The 22,752-nt window shown below is 44.1% G+C and overlaps 1 protein-coding gene across 1 annotated transcript in view; it reads left to right on the top strand.

Annotated features, from left to right (window-relative positions):
• The window catches only part of si:dkey-34d22.1 (discoidin, CUB and LCCL domain-containing protein 1), a 165,100-nt gene that overhangs the window by 111,108 nt on the left and 31,240 nt on the right, over positions 1–22,752 (top strand). The window contains exons 6-10 of the mRNA XM_041212080.1: positions 5,946–6,079; positions 7,405–7,442; positions 10,141–10,341; positions 14,340–14,464; positions 19,527–19,689. Coding sequence (XP_041068014.1) covers positions 5,946–6,079; positions 7,405–7,442; positions 10,141–10,341; positions 14,340–14,464; positions 19,527–19,689 — 661 coding nt within the window. The remainder of the gene's footprint in view (positions 1–5,945; positions 6,080–7,404; positions 7,443–10,140; positions 10,342–14,339; positions 14,465–19,526; positions 19,690–22,752) is intronic.

Here is a 22,752-nt window from a genome sequence, read left to right as displayed (position 1 = left end):
TGGCCGCAACTCCACTTTCCTGCCCAATCTCCATATTCCTTGGTTCCCCTCGTACCCCAAAATATCCCAACATCTATCATTTTCAGCCTTGACTATACTCAGGGTTATTGATGCTCAAACCTTTATAGGGTAGAGAATTCAAGAGATTCACAACCCTCGGAGTGAAGCAATTCCTCCTCATCTCAGTCTTAAATAATTGACCCTTTATCCTGAGACCATACCCTGTCGTTGTAGTATCTCCAGCCAGAGGAAACAATCTCTCAGTGAATATGCTGTCAAGCCCCCTCAGAATCTTATGTTTCATTGAGATCATCACTGATTCTTCTAAACTCCGATTGGATAGACCAGTTCTACTTGACCTCTGAGTAAAGCAAGGACAGCCCGCTCATCCCAAGGTATAGCCCAATACACTTTGGGTGGAATTTTCCTTAACCATGGAGAGTTTGAGAGGACAAAATGGTGGAAAGGGCCAAAAATCGGTTTCACGCCGTCGTGAAACCAGTTTGCGATCGTCCACTCCTCCTGTCAATGGCGGGCCGTGTTTCCCACCGCCACACATCAGGAACTTCATTTCCATACATCTGCATATTATTATAAACCATGCTCACTGGAATCATTCCCCCCCACGTCAAATTTACTGCCCACGTCGGTGGGAAAACACGCCGGTGCAGAACACGTCTTGACAAGTGCGACATGCAGAAGTCGGGGTTCTCCATCAGAGCCTTGATCAAATCACGGACATCTGAGAAGCATAATATGCTGGACCCTGGAGGATTGTGCGTTGCATGCTGGGTGGATTTATAAGGACTTGGCTCTGCCGCAAAGCAGCTCACAGAGGGTGAAAGGTCACCGTTGAGGGTCTGCTTTGGGACATCAGCGTCTTGGCCATGGTGTGCTTCGGATGGTCATTGAGGGAGTGAAGAGGAAGGTGTAGGTTTAACTGGGGGAGGAAGGTTTACTGCGGGGGGGTGACATTGTGAGGAGGGGAAAGGATGGTGTCGGGGGGGGGGGGCGTTGAGTTTGGCAGAGGCGGGGAAGGAGTACAGGGGGAGGATGATGTAACGAGGGAGAACGTGGCAACTGGGGAGCTAGGTATCAGGGATGGGGTTCGGAGTTTGGGAAGGAGTTCAGGGGGAGAAAGGAGTTCGGAGGGAGGAAGGAGTTTGGAGGGAGTGGCAGGACTTCTGGAGGAGGAAGGAGGTCAGGGGGGGCAGGACTTTGGTGGAGGAAGGAGTTCAGAGGGGGGAAGGAGTCCAGGTGGAGGAAGGAGTTCGGAGGGAGGAAGGAATCTCGGGGGAGGAGGGTGTTTGGAAGGGGGAAGGAGACCAGGGGAGTCCAAGAGCAAGGAAGGAGGAGGGAATATGGGTGCAGAAAGGAGTATGGGTAACTGGGGGAGGGGTGCAGAAAGGAGTATGGATAACTGGGGGAGGGGTGCAGAAAGGAGTATGGGTAACTGGGGGAGGGGTGCAGAAAGGAGTATGGGTAACTGGGGGAGGGGAAAAGACAAGCTGAAGACTTACTTAACAATCACCATGCTTCTAAAATTGAAGTGAGCAGAGCCTCGTGTTGGCAGGAACAGGTGCAGCATGGGAGTGTGGTCAGTGGGTGGGCGGAGATGCCATTCAGCTCAGATGGACGACTGGAAGTGAACCCCAGCAGGCAACATTGAAAAGGCTCGGGACACTGAGACGAGTGTGATGGAGGAAGAATCTGCGTGTGTGGGAGTGTGCTTGCACGAGGCTACGAAAGGCACGGCCCCAGACACACACCTCCCTCCAGGATCACTCTTGGGCCGGCTGTGTGCAGCTGAACTGCTAGCGGCAGGGACGCAGGGGGGAGGATTTGTGAAGCCTGTAAGTGAAGCCGAAAGACACCAACACACATTATTCAGGGAAAGTGAATATATTTTCAAATTATAAAGTGACAAAATGTGTTCACCTGTGCAACCACTTGTGATCAGAAATTCTTAACTATGCAAGGCCTACCACTTCTAGGTGCTGCCCTGACATCCGCAGCAGGGGTGGAAACAGCCTGTGCAATGGTTGACCCTGTTGCCCCCAATGACTTTGACGTACGTCTCTGAAGAGCCGAGGCATTAAGGGTCTGGCTTGCCTTGGCTGCCCTCCTGTAGGCCAACTGCCCACTCTGCAGTGACAGTGGATGAGGTCGAGGGTGGGGGGGGGTGGGAGTGGTCACAGGCAAAGGGGACTTGGATGGAAAGGACGACCTCTGAGATTCCTGAGTGGATGACCCACGGGTGTCATCTGCCGCTCCTTCTCCCTTCAGGTGCTTGGGGGCCCCGGCCTGACTCCTTGAGGGGAAGGAGCACCTGGAGGAACATCACAATGCCCTGTTTCCCTCTTGTGATGCCACTGCAGGAACTCAACCATGTGTACCATGACGGAGTGCGGGTCTGTGTGCATCTCCACATTCTGCTGGACCAGGGTCTCCATGGCATCTGCATTCCGCCACCACCCCCCCCACCCCACCTTCCCCCCGCCACCCATGGAGACTGCCATATACAACATGTGGGCACCACTTCATCAGAGAGCAGGCGGACACATTCCTCCTACTCGCATGCCACTCAGCTGAGGGCTCCCAACTACACTGCATGATGTTCCCCCACCTTCTGCTGACTCTCCACAATGGGTTGGAAAACCGCATCCGGAGAATCGTCATCTGACTCAGACCTCACCGATGCCTCTTCCCCAGCAGTCCTCGAAGTGCCGGGGAGCTCGGCTGAACCTACCTCCTCCTGCTGCGGACACGTGACCACCAGATTATGAACCCGAGCCTGCTCTAGATCTAGGACTCACGAGGTGTGTGTCTCTGCGCTGGTGGAGGGTGTGGGTAAGCGCTGTGACGGGTCTTCCAGGCTGCTTATTTCCAGCTCTTCAATGGAAGTGGTGTCCTCTTCGCTGCAGGTGAGGACCTGGATGGGGCTGAGGGACTGGCTGGCTGACGGTGTCGGTCACTTGGCAGAGCTCCCTGTGAACCACAGTAGAGATGATTAGTGTCTGGCAGCAGAGTTTAAAAACAGGAGAGAGAGCACTCACATTTGTGTTGAGAGAGGGATGATGTGGTGCAGGATCCTCACGCGGGTGTTCACCACCGACCTCACCGTCACTGCAGGCACACTCCTCAAAGTGAGTGAGGAGCCTCTCCCTGCTGCTGTGAGCCAGCTTCTCCTGCGGGGAAACAGATGGAGAGAGTGTGAGCAAGACACATGGCATTGCGTGGAATGTTTGTGTGGTGAGCGGAGTCATGGACAGGGTGAGGAAGCGAGCTCCAGAGGATATGAGGCTGATGGAGATGTGAGGGTGTGTGTGAGGGTTAATGGTGTTGTACCTTGGGCTGCGAGATCTCTGTGGATGTGTGATAGGTTTGTGAGTGTGTGAGTTGAGTGATGAGAAGAGTGACTTACCCTGGTGAAACGGATGAGACCATTCATCCTTTTCCTGCACTTGATGGTTGACTCCTTTAACAGGGCATTGGCACTGACCACCGCTGCTACCACCTCCCATGCAGGATTGGAGATCTTGCTTGCTGGCCTTTGCCCAGGGCGGGGGTAGAGGACCTCGCAGTGGGCCTCCACTGCGTCCAGTAGGCACTCGAGGGAGGCGCCCCTAAATTTGGGGCCAGCATGTTTCCTCCCTTTGGCAGCCATGACTTTGAAGTAGATTCCTAGCTCCTGGAGAGCACTAGCTCTGTGCAGGAGTGGTCTTTAAATATGGCTCCTGGTTTACTGAAGGCCTGATGTGACAGCGGGGAAGGCAAATGAGAGAATCCCCCACCAGCGACCTGGTGTGTTTCCCGGGAATGCAAGATTAATGAGGTGGAACCGGGACAATACAGCGTGAAAAGCCACCATTGCGGCCAGTGGACAACACGTCCTTTTTCCTGCCCGCTACAGCACTTAGTGCAAACCTGGGGCACTTCCACCCTTTATGTTATATTTTGCCAATATATAAGTTAAAAGCTGGGACTATAGGATTTTTCAGCGATAAAATATTAATAACTTTACCTCAGTGAGTCAATGTAGAGTTCAATTTCTCCTCTGGTTCGCCTAGGATATATATGAATCTGCGTTGGTGTAGAAAATGAACAACACTTCCAAACATTACATATCCATTCGATTTTTCCTACACCTTCATTTCGTATTTGACAGCTTTCACTGTAGCAAAGGAAAAAGATGTCAAACTGTGTTCAGCCTTGTTTTGTCTTGTAATTATGCAAAGGTTCAGAGTATATGCAGAAACACTGAAAGAAATACTTTAGCCTGTTCCATTAACATTAACCATGATCATTGTGGATAGCTCAAAGCCCTTGGGGTTTTGCTCTTTGTTGTTGAATTCTCTGCTTATGGACTTAAAATAGATCCAGCTGGATGAGCTCAGTGTTTATTTGCCCTCATAATGAGTTCTAAATAAGGTATAAATGAGTTGGAATCACATTATGTAACATTAGCAACGAGCTCATCTATTTAATGTGTTCCTGTTCCAAAATCTTGAGCCTATGTGCATTTCCCATCAACATTTTTAATTATAAATTTTGCAGGTGCCATCACTGGTGGGGGATTGTAATTACAATGTGACATGTTTACATAGGGCTGTTTCCATTCTACATGTTAAAATTATTACGCATTATTCCCCTGACCAATCACGACCTTAATTTAAATAGCGCCTTTAAAAACACCCCAAGGCACCCCACGCGAGTGTTGTAAAGCGAAATTAGACACTGAGCCACATAAGGCAATATTAGGACAAATGGCTAAAAGCTTGGTCAAAAAGCTAGGTTTTAAGGACCATCTTAAGGAAGAAAGAGAGGTGGAGAGGTTTAGAGAGGGAATTCCAAAGCTTAGGGCCCAGGCAGCTGAAGACACAGTCGCCAAAGATAGAGCGATTAACATCAGGAATGCGCAAGATGCCAGAATTAAATCGGTGTAGATCTACATTGACTCCCAGTTAAGCAAGGTATTGATTTTAAAATCCTCATTCTTGTTTTCAAATCCCTCCATGGCTTTCTCCCCTCCCTATCTCTGTAATCTCCTCCAGACCCACAACCTTCCATCTGTGCTCCTCTAATTCTGGCTTCTTGAGCATCCCCAACTTTAACTGCTCCCCCATTAGAAGTCACACTTTCAGCCACCAAGTCATTAAGCTCGAGAATTCCCTCCCGGTGCCTCTCCACCTCTCTGCCTCACTTTCCTCTTTTAAGACGCTCCATAAAACCTACCTCTTTGACCAAGCTTTTGGTTATACCATGTAATATGTGTATGTATGTGGCTTTATGTCATTTTATGATTTAGTGTGCTCACTTGAAAGTAAGGACATAAGAAATAGGAGGAGGAATTATTCAGGCCCTTGAGCCTGCTCTGCCAGTCAATAAGATCATGGCTGATCTTATTGTGGCCTTAACTCCACTTCCTTGCCTGTTCCCCCACAACCCTCAACTCCTTTGTCAATCAAAAATCTGACTCACTCAGCCTTGGATATATTCAATGGCCCAGCCTCCACTGCTCACTGGGGGAGAGAATTCCAAACACGACCCCCGGGGAGAAGAAATTCCTCCTCATCTCCCCCTTAAATGGGAGACCCCTTATTTTGAAAATGTGCCCCCTAGTTCTAGATTCCCCTCTGAAGAATCCTCTCAGCATCTACCCTGTCGAGTCTTATCAGAACCTTATATATTTCATTACAATCGCCAAGAAGCGCCTTGGGATGTTTTCTTATATTAAAGGCGCTTTATAAACATAAGTTGTTGTTGTTGTGAAATACTGTGTACACCTGAGGCCTCCAGCACTGTGAACGTTGGGGCAGAGATGTAAAGATGGCAGACAGTTGAACTGTTGATGATGAAGACAGCGCCATGTCCTCCAGATCCAACATGTGCTCACAATTTTTACCGAATAAGTTGAAGGTAATAAATTATTTTCTGTTCCGTAGACATCTGTTTTGTGTAAAGCAGCCCTTCATGCCGGTGCAATAGCGGATGATCTTGGGGGCCAGGTCTCAGTGATTCTGAAGAAAGGCATCACTCTGTACGAAGCAGCTTCTGCAAATGGGATTTTAACTAAAACGTAAGTTAGGAAAATCGAAGGTAAATTTTAGGCGGTGCTTCTCCTGGTCTGTTGCCGTAACAGGGTGCTGGTGTTACAGCTGGCGATTGGGAGGGCACCGGAAGGAACTCCAACTCCTGACGTTTACATGGCAAGAACTGTCTTTTATCAAAACTGAGATCCCCAGCCCGTCTGTTCTCTGGATTAGTTTTATAGGAAAAGGCACAAGGCAGGATTTTGGCTGTGAGGTGGGGGGCAGGAATGCCGGTGGGCAGGCCTGGAACTTCCCCAGTCCGGCCAGCATGCCAGTTCCTGGCACGGTCCCGACTCCCAGCCGTATTGGAGAAAGCCGTGTGGGGTGAGAAACGGTTCCCCACCCCAAGTGGGTTGTTAGCCTAAACAGCCAATTAAGGGACCTATTTATGCTCCTTTCCCACGCTAACAGAAAGCTGCCATTCAGCAGGCAGGTCCCCGGTGGTGGCCAAAGCACAGTGAAAGGAGGTGGTCTCCCATGGAAGAGTGGGGGGTGGTGGGGGTCAGTGCTCCATAAAGATTTATTACCATCCCCAACGCCCCCCCCCCCCAACCCACCGCAGCCAGTGTAGGAAGCGGCTACAGTTGTGACAATTTTTATTTTCGTAAAATATCTCAACCGCTGAGTGGGCGCCTCCACCTTGGGGCACACCCTCTCTCCCCCTTACCTGCAATGGCAGGCTCTACTCTAAGAGCTGGAGGACCTTCCAGTCTTAGGAGCCTGACCACCATCCTAAATTGAATGGCAAGCCATTATTTGGCCATTCCTTGGAAAATTGTATCAGGTGACTGATCCCCGCATGGTATGGGGTTGAGACCGGGATTTGATCCCGACATCAGGATCCCAACCCCAAATGGAAAATCCTACCCACAGTAACTACGCCCAGAGGGTTTTGTGACTTCAATGGCCTCACTCTGGCCATTTATTTATTTAAGTGCGAGTAACCTGACTCATTTTGTGGTACAATACGTTTAATTTGAGTTTTATTTTCTTTTTATACGTTAAGTGCCACTGAAAGGGCAAAGTAAAGAAACAGAAATAAATTGCATTGTCTGGTTTGATATAAACTCTAACTTGAACTATCTTGCTTGCAGCATAGAGTGTAAAGAGTTTTCATTTACTTAAGTGCAATGCATAAATAACCAGGCACCAATCGTCATACAACGAGGTTGGGGGAGACATGTGTAGCGCATTTAAATTGCCTGAATGGAAATGTCCTTTGGTCCACTTTAGTAACGAAATGGCGTACATTTTGCTTGAGGAATTTGGTTCAACTATCATTATTAATCTTTGTTGTCTCCATATCTTCCAGAGGTTCTTTGTCTGAGAAACGGATGGAGATCATAAAAGGTAAAAGAAGAAACTTTAATGGTACCAAAATTTTTCATGCGGATGGTTAAACAAGCTGAAAAATTGGAACTAGCAGACTGTTGCATGCACCATACAGTTAAGAGGAAGCATTTGTGAGCAGTCAGTATGATCCTGCAGATGGAAGAAGTTCTACCCTGTGAAACTTGTAACACATGGTCAGATTTTCAGATAATTGAAGTGCTGTTGATAATGATTACCCCAACCAAATTGCACATAAGACCACAATTTTCACTGAATATATTGAAGATAATTATTGTCTGGAATGAATAGCAAGGACAACATCATTTTATAAAGCATCCTTTAAAGTATAAAAACTCTCATGATATCCATAAGGTCCTCACACTTTGTGTTAGAGGTGACAGTTGAAGGGACGTGTGAAAAGGGGATTGGAAAAGCAGTTTCTTGTAGAGGGAGGGAGACCAGGTCCAGGACGATCCTGCAATAATTAAAACAGGATTTGACAATGGATGATTAGGCCTGTCATGCGATCGATGTGCACAAGTGTTGTAAGCCCCTAGAATGTGGAGAGGAGAGCTGGACCAGACTCTCAATTTGAATTGGCAGAAAGGAAAAATGACTTGCATTTATATTGGGTCTTATCACGTATCTAAGGAATGTACCAACGCATGCAATTAACTATTTTGAAAAGCAGCGACTACTGTTCTGCAGGCAGGCATGACAACCATCTTACACACAGCAAGATCCTGTCTAACTGTGTAATAGAGTATAATTTCCTGTCCAGAATGCCTGCTGCTTAGAAGCACTGATATGATATCTAATGACTCCTAGCAATAAATGCAAGTTATATTTGTATAGTAATTGTAGGAGACTGCTACATTTAGATCAATTAGATTTGACACAAGCATTTTAAATCACATTAAAATTCCCACTGTAGGGTTGCAGCTTCCTTAATGAGTTTGTTTGAATGTTACATCTCTGGATTCAAGATGCTGTTACTGAGTATTGCCTGTAAGGGTTACTGAATGCAATGATAGGAGTAGGCAGATTTATTTATATATTGTTAACTATTTTAATAAACTTAAAATACTGCTGACTCTAAGTAGAGCTTTTCTAATCAATTGATAGAGATAGTGCTAAAATTATGAGCTGTACTAACCTCAGCAGGAAAATTTCAGCAAGGCACTTCCAATCCTGTGCAGTGAGATGCATACCAAGGCTAATGAAGCAAGATGCTTTTGTAAGATGAATATCAGGCTACAGCTGCTAGAAAGCAAAATGTTTAACGCAACCCAGATTTTAATGTTTTAGTCAATTTATATCACTTATTCATTTATTTGGGTTTTGCTGTTGAACTTACTCCGTGGAGTAGGGATTTGCTGACAATAGCTTCTATTTTTTTGATAATGAAACATTGAAGGTGTTTTGATTAAACTGGTAGAATATCTCATGACTTTGCTCACAACCAGTCAAACGATAACCTCTATTCTGACAGAAACTGCAGGGTTACTATTCTGCTGCTACAGGTCAGCTAGGTTGTGATCTGGACCTTCTAAGAATGTAAATGTGTACATCCTGAGATCAGTTAACGGTGGTGTGAATTCCCGATTCCGGGTCAGTGAAAACCAACATAAATTGATTGCCTTTCTTTGCATATAAAATTCAGGTTGGCTCAATTAGCTTCATTTTGGAACAGTTTTCACTATTAAATTAGTTCGTTATACGAATGGCCATCCAGCCATTTACTTTGTGAAACTTTAGGACTAGCAGTCCTTTTTTCCTTATTTGGCAGGGTTTTTGTCTTGCGGAATTTCTTCCCCTTCTTTCCTCAAGATATTAAGGTGGGTGGGTTGGGGTTGGTGGTGGGGGAGCTGGGAAAAAAATTCATCTTGCATCCACTCCAGCACTGGTCCGTGCTGAGCTAGGGTTTGAGGCAGTTTTGGTTTCGGGCCTCACTTAAATGCCATTGTGAACTATAAGCAACCTGCTCACTGGTTGGAAATGACTGGGAATCAGCTGGGTATCATGTGCAAAGGATGGTGGGAGGGAAGGTTGTTTTTACCTCCTTCATGGGATGCAAGCATCCCTGGCAAGGTCATGGGTTTGGAAGGTGCTGTTGAAGGAGCCTTGGTGAGTTCCTGCAATGCGTCTTGTAGATGGTACACACTGTTGCTACTGAGTAATCGGTAGTGGAGGGAGTGAATGTTTGTGGATCGGGTGCCAATCAAGCGGGCTGCTATATCCTGAATGGTGTTAAGCTTCTTCAGTGTTGTGGGAGCTGCACTCATCCAGGCAAGTGGTGAGTATTCCATCACACTCCTGACTTGTGCCTTGTGGATGGTGAACAGGCTTTGTGGAGTCAGGAGGTGAGTTACTTTCCACAGAATCCCCAGCCTTTCACCTTCTCTTGTAGCCACAGTATTTGCATGGCTTGATGTACCAGCAGCAGGTCAGAGTTTCTCTATGAAGCTGAGAGGAGTTGTCCAAATTCTCCTGCTGGCTCTCTGTCAATGAGCCATCATTTAAAAGAAAAATGAAGCGTGACCAACAATTGTACCACTACCATTGTCTGGGTTGAAAAGAAACTCTGCCCCACTCTGTACATCCTGCAATTTAAGTTCCTCCCTCTTGAGGAAACGGTACAGTGGGGGAGAATTCAAACAGAAATAAACATACCTGTTCAGGCCCACAAATTTCATATCTCTTTAACTCTCCTTAGATTGTGATGATGTTCTTAAGAGCAGGCACCTTACTGCTTCATCATCGTGGACAGAGAAGAACAACATTGGAGAGCTGATTGTCTGGTCTCCTGATAAAGCTAATGTCAGCAGCAAAGGACATCCATGGGCTTGGGCTGCAAACTTAGACAGTGAGGGAGAATGGCTGCAAATAGACTTGGGAGAACGGAAGAACATCACAGGTCAGTAAAATATTATACAATCAGGTTTTGTATAATCTACATTTCTAAGTACAAGTGGTACCCTCGCAGGCTAGAGAGTATGAGCAAGTGCAGAGTAAAACTGCCCCTGCACTCTGTTAACATGTTGTTTTATGCATAGTTATTTCCCCTTTTTTCCACCCAAAACATCCAATTGAGCTGGATTAATTTTCTGATAAATTATGGGAAATGCAGAAGTGGTTCAAAACTACCAGAGCTAAGTTCTTTTTGGACACTTACTGTAAAGGGTTAACATCAAAAACATAAATGATGCTGATGTAATAATACTGTCAGATCACACTACTGAGAAGTAAGAGAGATCTTGAAGAAAATAGAAACTCTTGCCTCGTGTGGACGTCCACATGTGTAAATACTTGCTGTAAATAAATAGTTCTGGCATATTTTTGGGAGACTAGACAATCCCCAAACCCCCGTCTAAGCGCCAACCACACAACAAAACTTACAACCAGCATTGAGCCCACTAAGTGTGCATTTGGATTCAGAAACGATGGGCAGCATGCTAACTCATTGTGCCACCCACTATCCCTTTATCAGTATTGAAGAACTTAGGTAAGTTATACATTAACCAATAACCATGTGCATTCAGAATTCTTCCCTGAACCTTCCAGATGTCGAGTCCTGAGTATTTAGTGGGCGGCATAAGCAGTTTGTAATAGTTCCAGTTGGTTCAGACCAAGTATCTGCACTCAACACCAAGCCACTGACTATTTCACGATTTCACAGCATCCCAATCAGCCATGGAATTTCGCCTTGGCTGCAGAATGGGCCCTCAGCAATATTTCACAGTGTACTTCAGCTGCGTTTGCATCTACAACATCTCTTTGCTGCTGCTTTCATGCTTTTTTTTTGTTATTTTCCTGGTTTGATTGAATGCTTTCATGTTATGATTCATATAATTTCATATGTAGTCCATTTGTTTTAAATGTCTTCATGCTATTCCCAGCGCAGAGTGGAGAATCTGGCACAGGGATCAACCCTCCCAATTTCTGGAAAAATCAGAAGTGCTCTGTGTCAGGTGAACCGCTCTCTGAGTTCCAGTTCTCTGATCCATTCTTCTGTAGTGAAGCTCTGCATCAGGTGTGAGGAGTTCTAAAATCAACACACTGGTGTTTAAATTAGCCTTATTGCTTCGAAGAAGCTGCAAGATGCACTTAGAATGGAATGCAATAGTTTGCTGCTGTTTTAAGAATGCATTTGCACTCCAAGCCTAGCACTGGTGTGAGGAACTTATTCAATCCACACAGACGTTAAACTCCCAGTGCTATTCAGAATCAGAGCCAAAACTGATTCCAAAGTGAAGTGAAGTGAAGTGAAGTGAGACACCTCGGAGTGGTTGTCATCACTGCTTTTACTTATACAGGGAGTATATTTAGTAGAATCTCAAATCTATAAAATATTCAGGGGATTCATAGAATGGAATCATAAAGCACAGAAGGAGGCCTTTCAGCCCATCCTGCCTATGCCAGCTCTTTGACAGAGCTATCCAATTAGTTCCACTTCCCTGCTCCTTCCCTGCAAATGTCTCTCCTTCAAATACTTATCCAATTCCCTTTTAAAAGTTAATATTGAATCTGATTCCACTGTCCTTTCAGATAGTGCACTCCTAGACTTCTGTTTGAAACCGACCTCACTTTAATTTGAAAGTTTAGTGACTAAGGATTATCCCTTCCCACCTCCCCTAAATTTCTATTTATAGCTCCATCCATGAATGCATTCCAGGCAGGCATCAGAAATTCTAACAGGCCTCGCCCGCCCCAGCGTGAAATTGCAGAGAAGTCAGGGTGGGTGGGAAGCCCATCTGAGGAATTTTACACTCACTCCCCTCCCCCCACCACCTACAAACCCACCGGCAATGGGAGGTGAGGTGGTGTGGGGGTGGAGTGGGTGGTTGGGGGTGGAGGGGGGGGGGGGGGGGGGTAAAAATCTGCCCATGGAAATTCAGAAGCTGATGTCAGTGATTCCAAGTTTCTCCAGAGGCTGTTGAGGTTCCTCCCAGAGCTGCACTCAACACTCAACACAAAATATATGAACTGATGAGAACTTGTGCTCTTACGCTATGAGTCTCACTGTAAAAAAGCTTTGAAAAAGTTATACCCTGTTGATTGAGGTGGGACAGGGTTTTTAATAGCATACTAACTTCCTAATTACTGCTATTACTCGTTGGCCCTGAAAAGCTAACTTTATATTTGCGGAATGTCTAGCATCTCCATTACAATAACTTCTGCATTTTGTAAAATCATTTTTCTTCAAGTTTGTTTATCGTTGTTTTAGCTTCATCTTAATCTAACCACGATCCCTTATTTCACTATCTGAAAGATTAAATTAAAAGTGAAGGATGAAGTATTTTTAACTTCCTGGTTTGCTGTCTGTGGGGATCATTCAATGTGATTGCATTGACAATCCTGCTGCTGCACGCCAAGAGATCCCATGGACTTGGTGCCAGATTTAAACTGCTGTCGGGGAAGGGGAAGCCGGTGCTTCAGGGATCGCTAAATCTTTGTGGGTGGCTTTCTTTGAGGTTAGCAATGTGTTCGCTTCGTTGCTGACTATGAAACCCAGGCCAATGTTAAACATGGATTTTTTTTTTGGTCACATTCTCTTTCTGTATGCTGTCCAGAACATGGCTGTCAAAGATATTCACCATAAAATGTACTGTAGAAGGCAAAGTCCATTGGAATGTTTCACAGCTACCTGTAGCTGAAAAGCAGACAACAGATTCAACAATATGATTTGCTTTACTCTCTTCCTTATAAGAAGATAAGAAATGGGAGCAGGAGTAGATTACACAGTCCATCAAACTTGCTTATGGTGTTTTGAACTAGTTCTGATCCACAAATTTGACAAACGCTAAGAAGCTACTGCCAGCAAAACTTGTAGCAGAATGGCACAGGGGTCGATAACTAGTGGAAAAACAGTGATGGATCTACTAAATAGCATTAATCACACTCGTGGTTTCATAGCGTGTATGATTTTGAATTTTCAACAACAGATTACAATTTCTGGGAGTTAATTATTCCTGAAATTAATTGTTATGAATTATTATTGACAATCGAATGGCATAGTTTTGGTAAAGATCGGTGCCAACAAAAGCTAACTGACAGGTGCTTGTAAACAGTTTAGTTTGAGGCAATTTGGGCTGGGTTTTGAGAACACACTCAACAAAGCGAAATGATGACATTGAACATACTAAAGACTGGGTCAGCCGTGAATCAGTTGGCAGCCCTCTCTTCATTCCAATGGTTGTGGATTCAAGTCCCACCAGAGACTTGAGCACAAAAATCTAGGCTGACCCACCTGTGCAGTACAGAGGGAGATGTTAAACCAAAGATGAAAAATATTTTTTTCTCTCAGGGTCATTAGACTTTGGAATTCTCTGCCCCAGAGACCTGTGGAGGTCGTGTCACTGAATATATTCAAGTCTGAGTTTAATTTTTGATCAACAAGGGAGTTAAAGGTTAAGGGGGCAGACAGCAAAGTGGACTTAAGGCCGCAATCAGTTCAGCTATGATCATATAGAATGGCAGAGCAGGCTCATTGGGTGAAATGACCTACTCATACTCCAGTTTCTTATCATTTTTAAACTGAGGCTTGTGTCTGCTCTCTCGTTGGAGTAAAGGATCCCATGGCACTATTTTGGAGAACAGCAGGGGCATTATCCCCGGTGTCCTGGCCAATATTCATCTCTCAATCAACAAGGTTTATATGGTCATTATCATGTTGCTGCATGTGGATCTTGTGGTGCACAAGGTGTGTGCTGTGCTTCCTACATTACAATGATGTGGAGCACTTTGGGATGTCCCGTGGTTGTGAAAAGTGCTATATAAACGCATTGAGCAAAATTATACATTGTGTGTTGACTATAAACTTCTCAAAACATATGATTAAATACAACTTGCCAGTGTATTATCTTCTACTGTCTGTGTAACTGAGCATGTATTTTGCATCACTTATACTTTCAGGGATTATGACCAAAGGTAGCATGAGCAATGGGTATAATTTCTATGTAAAGACATACAAGGTTTCCTCCAGCAACAATGGAAAAACCTGGAGAACCTATAAGAGTAAGAACAACAAGGAAGGCAAGGTAATTCTTGTTTAATTTAAAACATAACTGATACTAATTAATTGAATGTTGAGTTATAGAATCTCCAGGATAAAAGCAAAATACTGCAAATGCTGGAAATATGAAATAATAACAGAAAATGCTGGAAAAGCTCAGCAGGTCTGGCAGCTCCTGTGGAGATTGAAACAGAGTTAACATTTCGAGACCGTATGACTCTTCTTCAGAGCAAAAGAATAAAAATGTGATGGATTTTATACTGTGGGGCAGGTGGAGCAAAATAGAAAGTTAGGAATAGGTCGGAACTAAGGAGAAATTTGACAAAGATGCATTGGAGTGTTATTATGACGTGTCAGATGTTATGTGCCAGGCAGACCAAATCCACAAGGGAAACTTGGTCACGATATCACAACGGTTTTGCAATTTTATTTATTATAAGATGTGTGCACTGAATTCAGAAGTAATGAGTCCAACAAGACCTTTAGAGATTTTTTTAAAATTAAATTAAAATATTTATTAAAAAAATAAAAGATTTGAAGTATGTATATAAGACTACAATTACTTACTACTATAACAAATCCTAAAATTCCTAATTAACCTGATTCCCAATTACAGACCGTCTTTAAGGCAACAGTCCAAGCAGATTTTAAACTTAAAACAAACCCAGCAAATTAACACTTGACAGTGGAATTACAAATGGTTTTTCTCCACCTTCTGTTACTTTACATAGCAGACTTACACACAAATGGCTGGAGGCTTCTTGAAGGCTGTTTCACACACTCCTGTTAGATCTTACATGGCTTTCTCCACATAGCCTTTCAATCTCCTTTATATATGTTTCTCCCTTTTAACATGTAAATTCTATTGTTCCATATGTCTTTGAAATCATCTTCCTCATAATATAAAAAACTTTCATGTTGTCAATATTGTCAGTAACCTTTGGGAAAAATATACACACTCCTTGGCCTTGCTTATCTGGCTAGTTGTAAACAGATTAACAACTCTTTGAAATCCAACAATCCCTTCATTTATCTAAAAACGCTAATTCACTTCACACCTTACATGCTAAACCAGCATCCATGATTCTCATTAGCATGTCAAGCACCTAGCTTCTTTTGATGATTTCAAGCTTGCAGTCTACTTGACTCCAAATGTAATTAAATCACACAGGCACACCCAACTATAATCACACCCATACACCTACTTCACAATAAACCAGAAAAATATTATAAAAATTATTATACTTTTGTCAGTGTCAATGGCAGTGTCAAAGATAAAGAAGGTGCTGATAGTGCCATAAAGGTAAGATGTCAGAAGGTGTCAATAACAGAACAAAGGTCAGCACACTGAAATCAAAACATAAAAACAAGTGACAGATAGCCCTGTGATGGCAGGGTGGTGGTTGGGGGTTGGGGAAAAAGGATAAAAATTTTATTGTTAAAAATGAATAAACAAATCAATAAATAAAAATCATTGGATTAAAAAAGGGGTAAAGGTGGAGGACGGAGTTCATGGTCTGAAGTTGTAGAACTCAATGTTAAGACTGGAATGCTGTAAAGTGCCTAATCAGAAGATGAGGTGCTGTTCCTCCAGTTTGCATTGAGCTTCACTGGAACATTGCAGCAGGTCAAGAATGGACATGTGGGCATGAGAACAGGGTGGGGCATTGAAATGGCAAGCAAAAGGAAGGTCTGGGTCATGCTTGTGGACTGAGCATAGGTGTTCCGCAGAACAATCACCCAGTCTGCATTTAATCTCTCCAATGTGGTGGAGACTGCATTGGGACCAGCGAATACAGTAGACCAAATTGAAGGAGGTGCAAGTGGAGCACTGCTTCATCTGAAAGGAGTGTTTGAGGCCTTGGATGGTGAGGAGGTAAAGGGAGAAGGTGTTCCACCTTCTGCGACTGCATGGGAAAGTGCCATGGGAAGGGGATGAGGAGTTGGGGGTGACAGAGGAATAGATCAGGGTGTCACGGAGGGAACAGTCCCTATGGAATGCTGACGGGGGAGTGAGGAGAAGAAGTGTTTGGTGGTGGCACCATGCTGGAGTTGGCAGAGATGGCAGGGGATTATCCTTTGAATGTGGAGACTGGTGGAGTGAAAAGTGAGGATAAGGGAGACCTTATCATGGTTCTGGGAAGGAGAGGAAGGGGTTAGGGCAGAGGTGCAGGAGATAGATTGGACACGGTTGAGGGCCCTGTCAACCATAGTGGGGGAACCCTCGGTTAAAGAAAAAGGAAGATGTGTCAGAAGTGCCGTTTTGGAAAGTAGCATCATTGGAACAGATGTGATGGAGGCAGAGGAACTGGGAGAATGGGATGGAGTCCTTACAGGAAGCAGGGTGTGAGGAGCTGTAGTCAAGGTAGCTCTGGGAGTTGGTAGGCTTGTAATGAATATTGGTAGTCTATCACCTGAAATGGAGACAGGGAGGTCAAGGAAGGAAAGGGAGGTGTTGGAGATGGGCCAAGTGTAGGTGAGAGAGGGGTGCAAATTGGAAGAAAAATCGATAAAAATGTTCCTGGTCCAGATGAAAGAATGAGGCAGCACTGAAATAGTCATCGATATACTGAAAATAAAGAGCTTTGGGAGGAAGTCTGAGTAGGACTGGCATGTTCCATATACCCCACAAAAAGACAGGCATAACTGGGGCCCATGCAGGTACCCATAGCCTCACCTTTTATTTGGAGGAAGTAAGACAAGTTAAAGGAGAAATTGTTCAATGAGAGAGAAAGTTCAACCAGACAGAGGAGAGTGGTGGTGGATGGGGATTGTTTAGGCCTCTGTTCAAGGAAGAAGCGGAGAGCCCCCAGACCATCCCGGTGGGGGATGAAGGTGTAGAGGAGTTGGACGTCCATGGTGAAGCAGAGGTGGTTAGGGCCAGGGAACTGGAAATTGTTGATATGACCTAGGGCATCAGAGGAATTGCGAATGTAGGTGGGAAGGGAACTGGACAAGGGGAGAGAGAATGGAGTCAAAATTGGAAGAAATGAGTTCTGTGAGGCAGGGACAAGCTGATGCGATTGGTCTACCGGGACAGTCCTGTTTGAGGATTTTGGGTAGGAGGTAGAAACGGGCTGTCCGAGGTTGGGAGACTATGAGGTTGGAAGCTGTGAAGGGAAGATCTCCAGAGGAGATGAGGTCAGTGACAGTCCTGGAAACAATGGTGGGGTCATAGTCCAGGGGGAGGTAGGAAGAAGTGTCTGAGAGTTGGCGCTCAGCCTCTGCAATGGTCAGTACGCCAGACAACAACACCACCACCCTTGTCGGCAGGTTTGATAACAAAGTCAGGGTTGGACCTGAGAGAACAGAGTGCAAGTTCAGAAGGAGACAGATTAGAGTGGGTAAGAGGAGCAGAGAAATTATGACTGCCAATGCCATGTCGTCAGTTCTCAATGAAATGATAAAGAGCAAGAAAGAGACCAGAGGGAGGGGTCCAGGTAGGGGGTGAATACTCGAGGTGGGTGAAAGGGTCCGTCAAACAGGGGGAGGACTCCTGCCCAAAGAAGTGAGCACGGAGACAAAGGCGACAGAAGAAGAGTTCAGCAACGTGTCTAGCCCAAAATTCAATGGAGGGCGTAAGGGGATGAAACTGAGTCCTTTGCTGAGTACAGAATGTTCAGCATCAGAGAGGGGAAGGTCAGAGGATTTGGTGAACACACAGCAAGGGCTGGGATTAGAAGAAGGGATAGGGCCAGAGGGATGCAAAGGGGTAGAGGGTCCCGGATGGGCATTGGTATCAATAAGTTGTTGGAGCTTGTATCCCTTATTACCTGAAAGAAAGAGAAAAAGTTTCTTGTTAAGGCATCAGATGAGATGAAGAATAAAATGAAACTGGGGACAAGGACAGCTTTGAGATAGGATAAGTCGATGCTGCCAGAGAGAGAGATTGAGCGTATACATATGGCAGCACATAGCACTTAGGGTGGATCTCAGGATGTCGCAAGGACAGCAGACCGAGGAACCGGTATCCTGGAGACACCTGTAATCCTGGGTGGATTCGAAACATGAGAGATGAAACTTCAGTTGGAATCCCCGTGGGGTAAGTCAGAGACGGAGACAGTCGCTGAGGAAGGAAATATGGCTGTGAAAGCGAGTTTTGATAAACACCTTGTCAAACACCAGGAGGGAAATGGAAAACAATGAAGGTGAACACAGTCATTTGCTTTCACAGAGCACTGACCCTTGTTCTGCTATTAACACATTCTGCTATCTTAGTTTTATGCCACTATCAGCATCTTTAGTCTTTAACACTACCATTAACACTCCCTTTGTCCTGTGTCCATGACATCTTTGTCAAATTTCTCCTTAGCTCCCACCTATCCCTGACCTTCCATTTTGCTCCACCTGCTCCACCCCCTCTTACACGGTATAAAATCCATCACCTTTCTGCTTCCCTTTAGCTGTGCAGAAGAGTCATATGGACTCGAAATGTTAACTCTGTTTCTCTCACCACAGATGCTGCCAGACTTGCTGGGTGTTTCCAGCATTTTCTGTTTTTGTATAGCAACTGGTGCCGTAAAAAGGGAGGCACGGCTTAATTTCCCCTGACGATCCTGCCCTGCACTGGAAGGATTCCAGAGGTGCTGCGCTGCACATTCCTCACCAGGCCCCTGTCGGAAGATTGGATGAGAAATGTGCAGCTCCCAACCTGGATGAGTAAAAAGAAGTGGACTGCCAATCTGACGGTGATTGCCACTCCACAGTAGCTCTGGGTCAATTTATATTTTCTGTTTGCTGTTTGTGAGGATACTTCAATATGATTGGCGACTTGCACACTTGCTGACATTACTCCTGCTGCACGCCAGGAGATTCCATGGACTTCGTGCCAGATTTAAACTGCTGTTGGGAAAGGTGAAGTGCATATATATATATATATATATACAATATATATACGCAGCATGTGTGTATATATGTGTGTGTGTATATATGCATGTCTAAAAATATATATATGTATGTACACATGTATGTGTATATATGTGTGTATATGTATATATTTTATATATATGTGTAACATGCATAAACATGTTCAAAAAGTGGGCTCGCCTACTTTGTCTTATTGCTTTTCTTTTTCATTTTCAAAAAAGATTTTTGAAGGAAACACAGATGGCCGACAACTGGTTCGCAATAATTTCATCCCATCTTTTGTGGGGCGGTACATTCGAATTAGACCACAGACATGGTACCAAAGAATAGCTATGAAGGTAGAGCTGATTGGCTGCAAGATCTCGCAAAGAAATGGGCGAATTGGTAAAAACCCCATTTTTTTCTTCTGCTTTTGCTTTGTGGGAGTGGGGGAGGAAATGGTGATGTTAATTATTCAAGATGGCTGAGTAAGTAAAAAGGCTTTAGTACTAGACGAGTAACCCCGAGGTTGCGAGTTTGAATCTCAGCACAAAGCTGTAAAACTGCCTTAATTAAACTTTTTTAAAATGTGAACTAGTATGGGGAGGAAAAAAAGCATAATAATTGCCATAACGTCATAAAATCCAACCAGTTCAATTAAGGTCCTTCAGGCTGGCCAACACATGACACCAGTTCCATAACATATATTGACTCTGAGTATCCTCTGAAGTGACCTGAGTGAATCCCTCAATTATAAAACAATTACTTAGGCCAACTTGGGATGGGCTAAAGTGTGATCTTGCCAACGTTGCTCCCACCCTAAGAACAAATAAGGCAAAATAAGTTCCACGTTTTCAGAGAGATGCATTATTCCCAAATAATGTTGTGTTGCCATTCCAAATAACAGGTTAATTGACTTTCAGCTGAAGGACAATATACATTACTCGGATATCAGTCAAATATGGAGATTCTGGTTTGCCTTCCCATCAGTTTTCTAGATTCTTAGCCGATGAATGAGTATAATGGGAAGTAAATAAATTAAGTTCAAATTGGATAAATGATTGAATGAACAAGTCAAAATTTCATTGCCATATGTAATACACTTTGAAAATAGTTACTCAGAAGTTTAGGTATTGTCTGTCTTCCTCTACCTCTTCCTCAATTTTCTCTGTGCATGCACTCCTTAAGGCAATCCCTCCTTGGTGAAATTTGATTCCATATTACCAACCAGAATCTGGTACCTCACCTTTCAGTCTAGACATTGAATGTGGGTGATTAATAGACTGTACCTCAACTCTTGTTTTCACTGATAAATTAATTCTATGCAGTCATTTTGTTTTATTTGCACATCTGTCCATCATAATTTTAGCAGCTTTTTTTTAAAATTCATTTATGGGATGTGGGCATCACTGGCTAGGCCAGCATTTATTGCCCATCCCTCATTGCCCTTGAGAAGGTGGTAATGAGCTGCCATCTTGAACCACTGTAGTCCCTGTGGTGTAGGTACACCCACAGTGTTGTTAGGAAGGGGGGGTTCCAGGATTTTGATCCAGCAGCAGTGAAGGATATAGTTCCAAATCAGGATAGTGAGTGGCTTGGAGGGGAATATCCAGGTGGTGGTGTTCCCATGTATCTGCTGCCCTTGTCCTTCTAGATGGTAGCGGTTGTGGGTTTGGAATGTACTGCCTAAGGAGCTTTGGTGAGTTTCTGCAGTGAATCTTGTGAGTATCTCATAAGTAATCATTTGCTCCATTTTGGGGAGGGTCAAGCTGCGAGGCAAATTGCTGAGCTAGGGAAAGCTGTTAAGGTTGTAAAGCAAAATCCAGAAGAGGGAGCAAAAGCAAGTTTGAAAGAGCTACCCTAGAAAGAAGCCTTTGGATGAGGTGAGGTAATAAGTGTGTGGTTGGAAAGGGAAATAAAATGCAACCGTACTGAGCATTTGAAGACTGGAATCAGAAGTGTCATGAATTCAAAGAAAGAAATAGACCATCATTTTTCAAACCACAAGTGTGAGATAATGTAATATAAATCAGGCATGGCTTTAATTACTGTATTTGAAACATAAATAAACAGTTATGACAAAAACGAAGAAGGATGTGGCTTTTTACATGATGTCATTGTCTCAGAGATCACATGACACATTCATATCCTTCCTGCACTAATTAATTCATCACTAGATAGGGTCACTCCATTTCTTAGAGAAAGACATTTGATATGTTCCTAATATTATACATGGAACTGGGGATTGAGTTAGATGCAGGCCTTTTGCCTTGGGAAACTAAACTTGAATCTAGCCCAGATTTTTGGTATGAAATCTGCTATCTGCTGACTGTGGGATCCTCATAATTCAATCATAATTGGCATTACGGTAGTGTGGGAAATGGGGAATAACTTGCGCTAATACAGTAGGAATGTTCGTCTGAAGTGAGGGCTGAGTATGGAGTGGAGAGAACTTTACTCTGCGCCTAACTACCGTATCTAACTTGGGAGTGTTTTGTACCAAATGCTTGAAACAGAATGGGTTCTGTTCCTAGCACTACCATCTCTCACCTTAATAATCTGAAAATAAAAGTATTAACAGAACAATTTAATGTTAAGAACATTGCTTATTTTAGCAAAAATCAGTACAGTGCAGTCATGCCCAAACTTCTTAAATTTTGCATAACATGATTTTTTTAGAGGAACTCAAAATGATTAGATTACGGAAAGCACAAACAGCATGATCAGTGCCAGAGAGATAATAACTACTATTCACCTGTGATAGAAGATCAGAGATCAAAATTAAATAAAAGCAGAAAATGCTGGAAATATTCAACAAAGTCAGACAGCATCTGTGGAGAGAGGAACAGAGTTAACATTTCAGGTCAAAGACCTGAATTGGAAAAAAGTTAAAGATGTAACAGGTTAGATGTGACACTTTCCTTTTTGGTTCTCCTTTCTCACCTTCCCAGGCCCCAAACACTCCTTCCAGGTAAAATAACGATTTACACTAATTCTTTCAGTTTAGTACATTGTATTTGGCGCACACAATGTGATCTCCACTACATTGGAGAGACCAAATGGGCATTGGGTGACCGCTTTTTGGAATACCTCCATTCAGTCCCCAAATGTGACCACAAGCTTCCAACTGTGCATTATTTTAATTCTACACCCCACACCCGCTCTAACCTCTCTGTCCTCAATCTCCCCAAATGAAGCAATGCAGCTCAGTGTAAACTGGAGGAACAATGTCTCATCTTCTGAATAGACACTTTACGGCCTTCCAGACTTAACACTGAGTTCAACGACTTCAGTTCACAACCCCTGCTCCCGCTTTTTCCAGACAGCAACTGTTAATAAAGATTCTGCTATTCCCATTTACGCCTCCTCTAGACCCATCTTTTGTTTCTTTACTTGTCCCATTACCATCTCCTTTGGCCTTGCACCATCACCCCGTTTGTTATTTAATCTGCCCTGCCTTCTGCCCGA

The sequence above is a fragment of the Carcharodon carcharias genome, chromosome 19 (genome assembly GCF_017639515.1).
Source record: "Carcharodon carcharias isolate sCarCar2 chromosome 19, sCarCar2.pri, whole genome shotgun sequence".
NCBI lineage: Eukaryota > Metazoa > Chordata > Chondrichthyes > Lamniformes > Lamnidae > Carcharodon > Carcharodon carcharias.
Note: the sequence above shows the minus strand (reverse complement) of the source record. Positions and strands in the feature narration are given on the sequence as shown.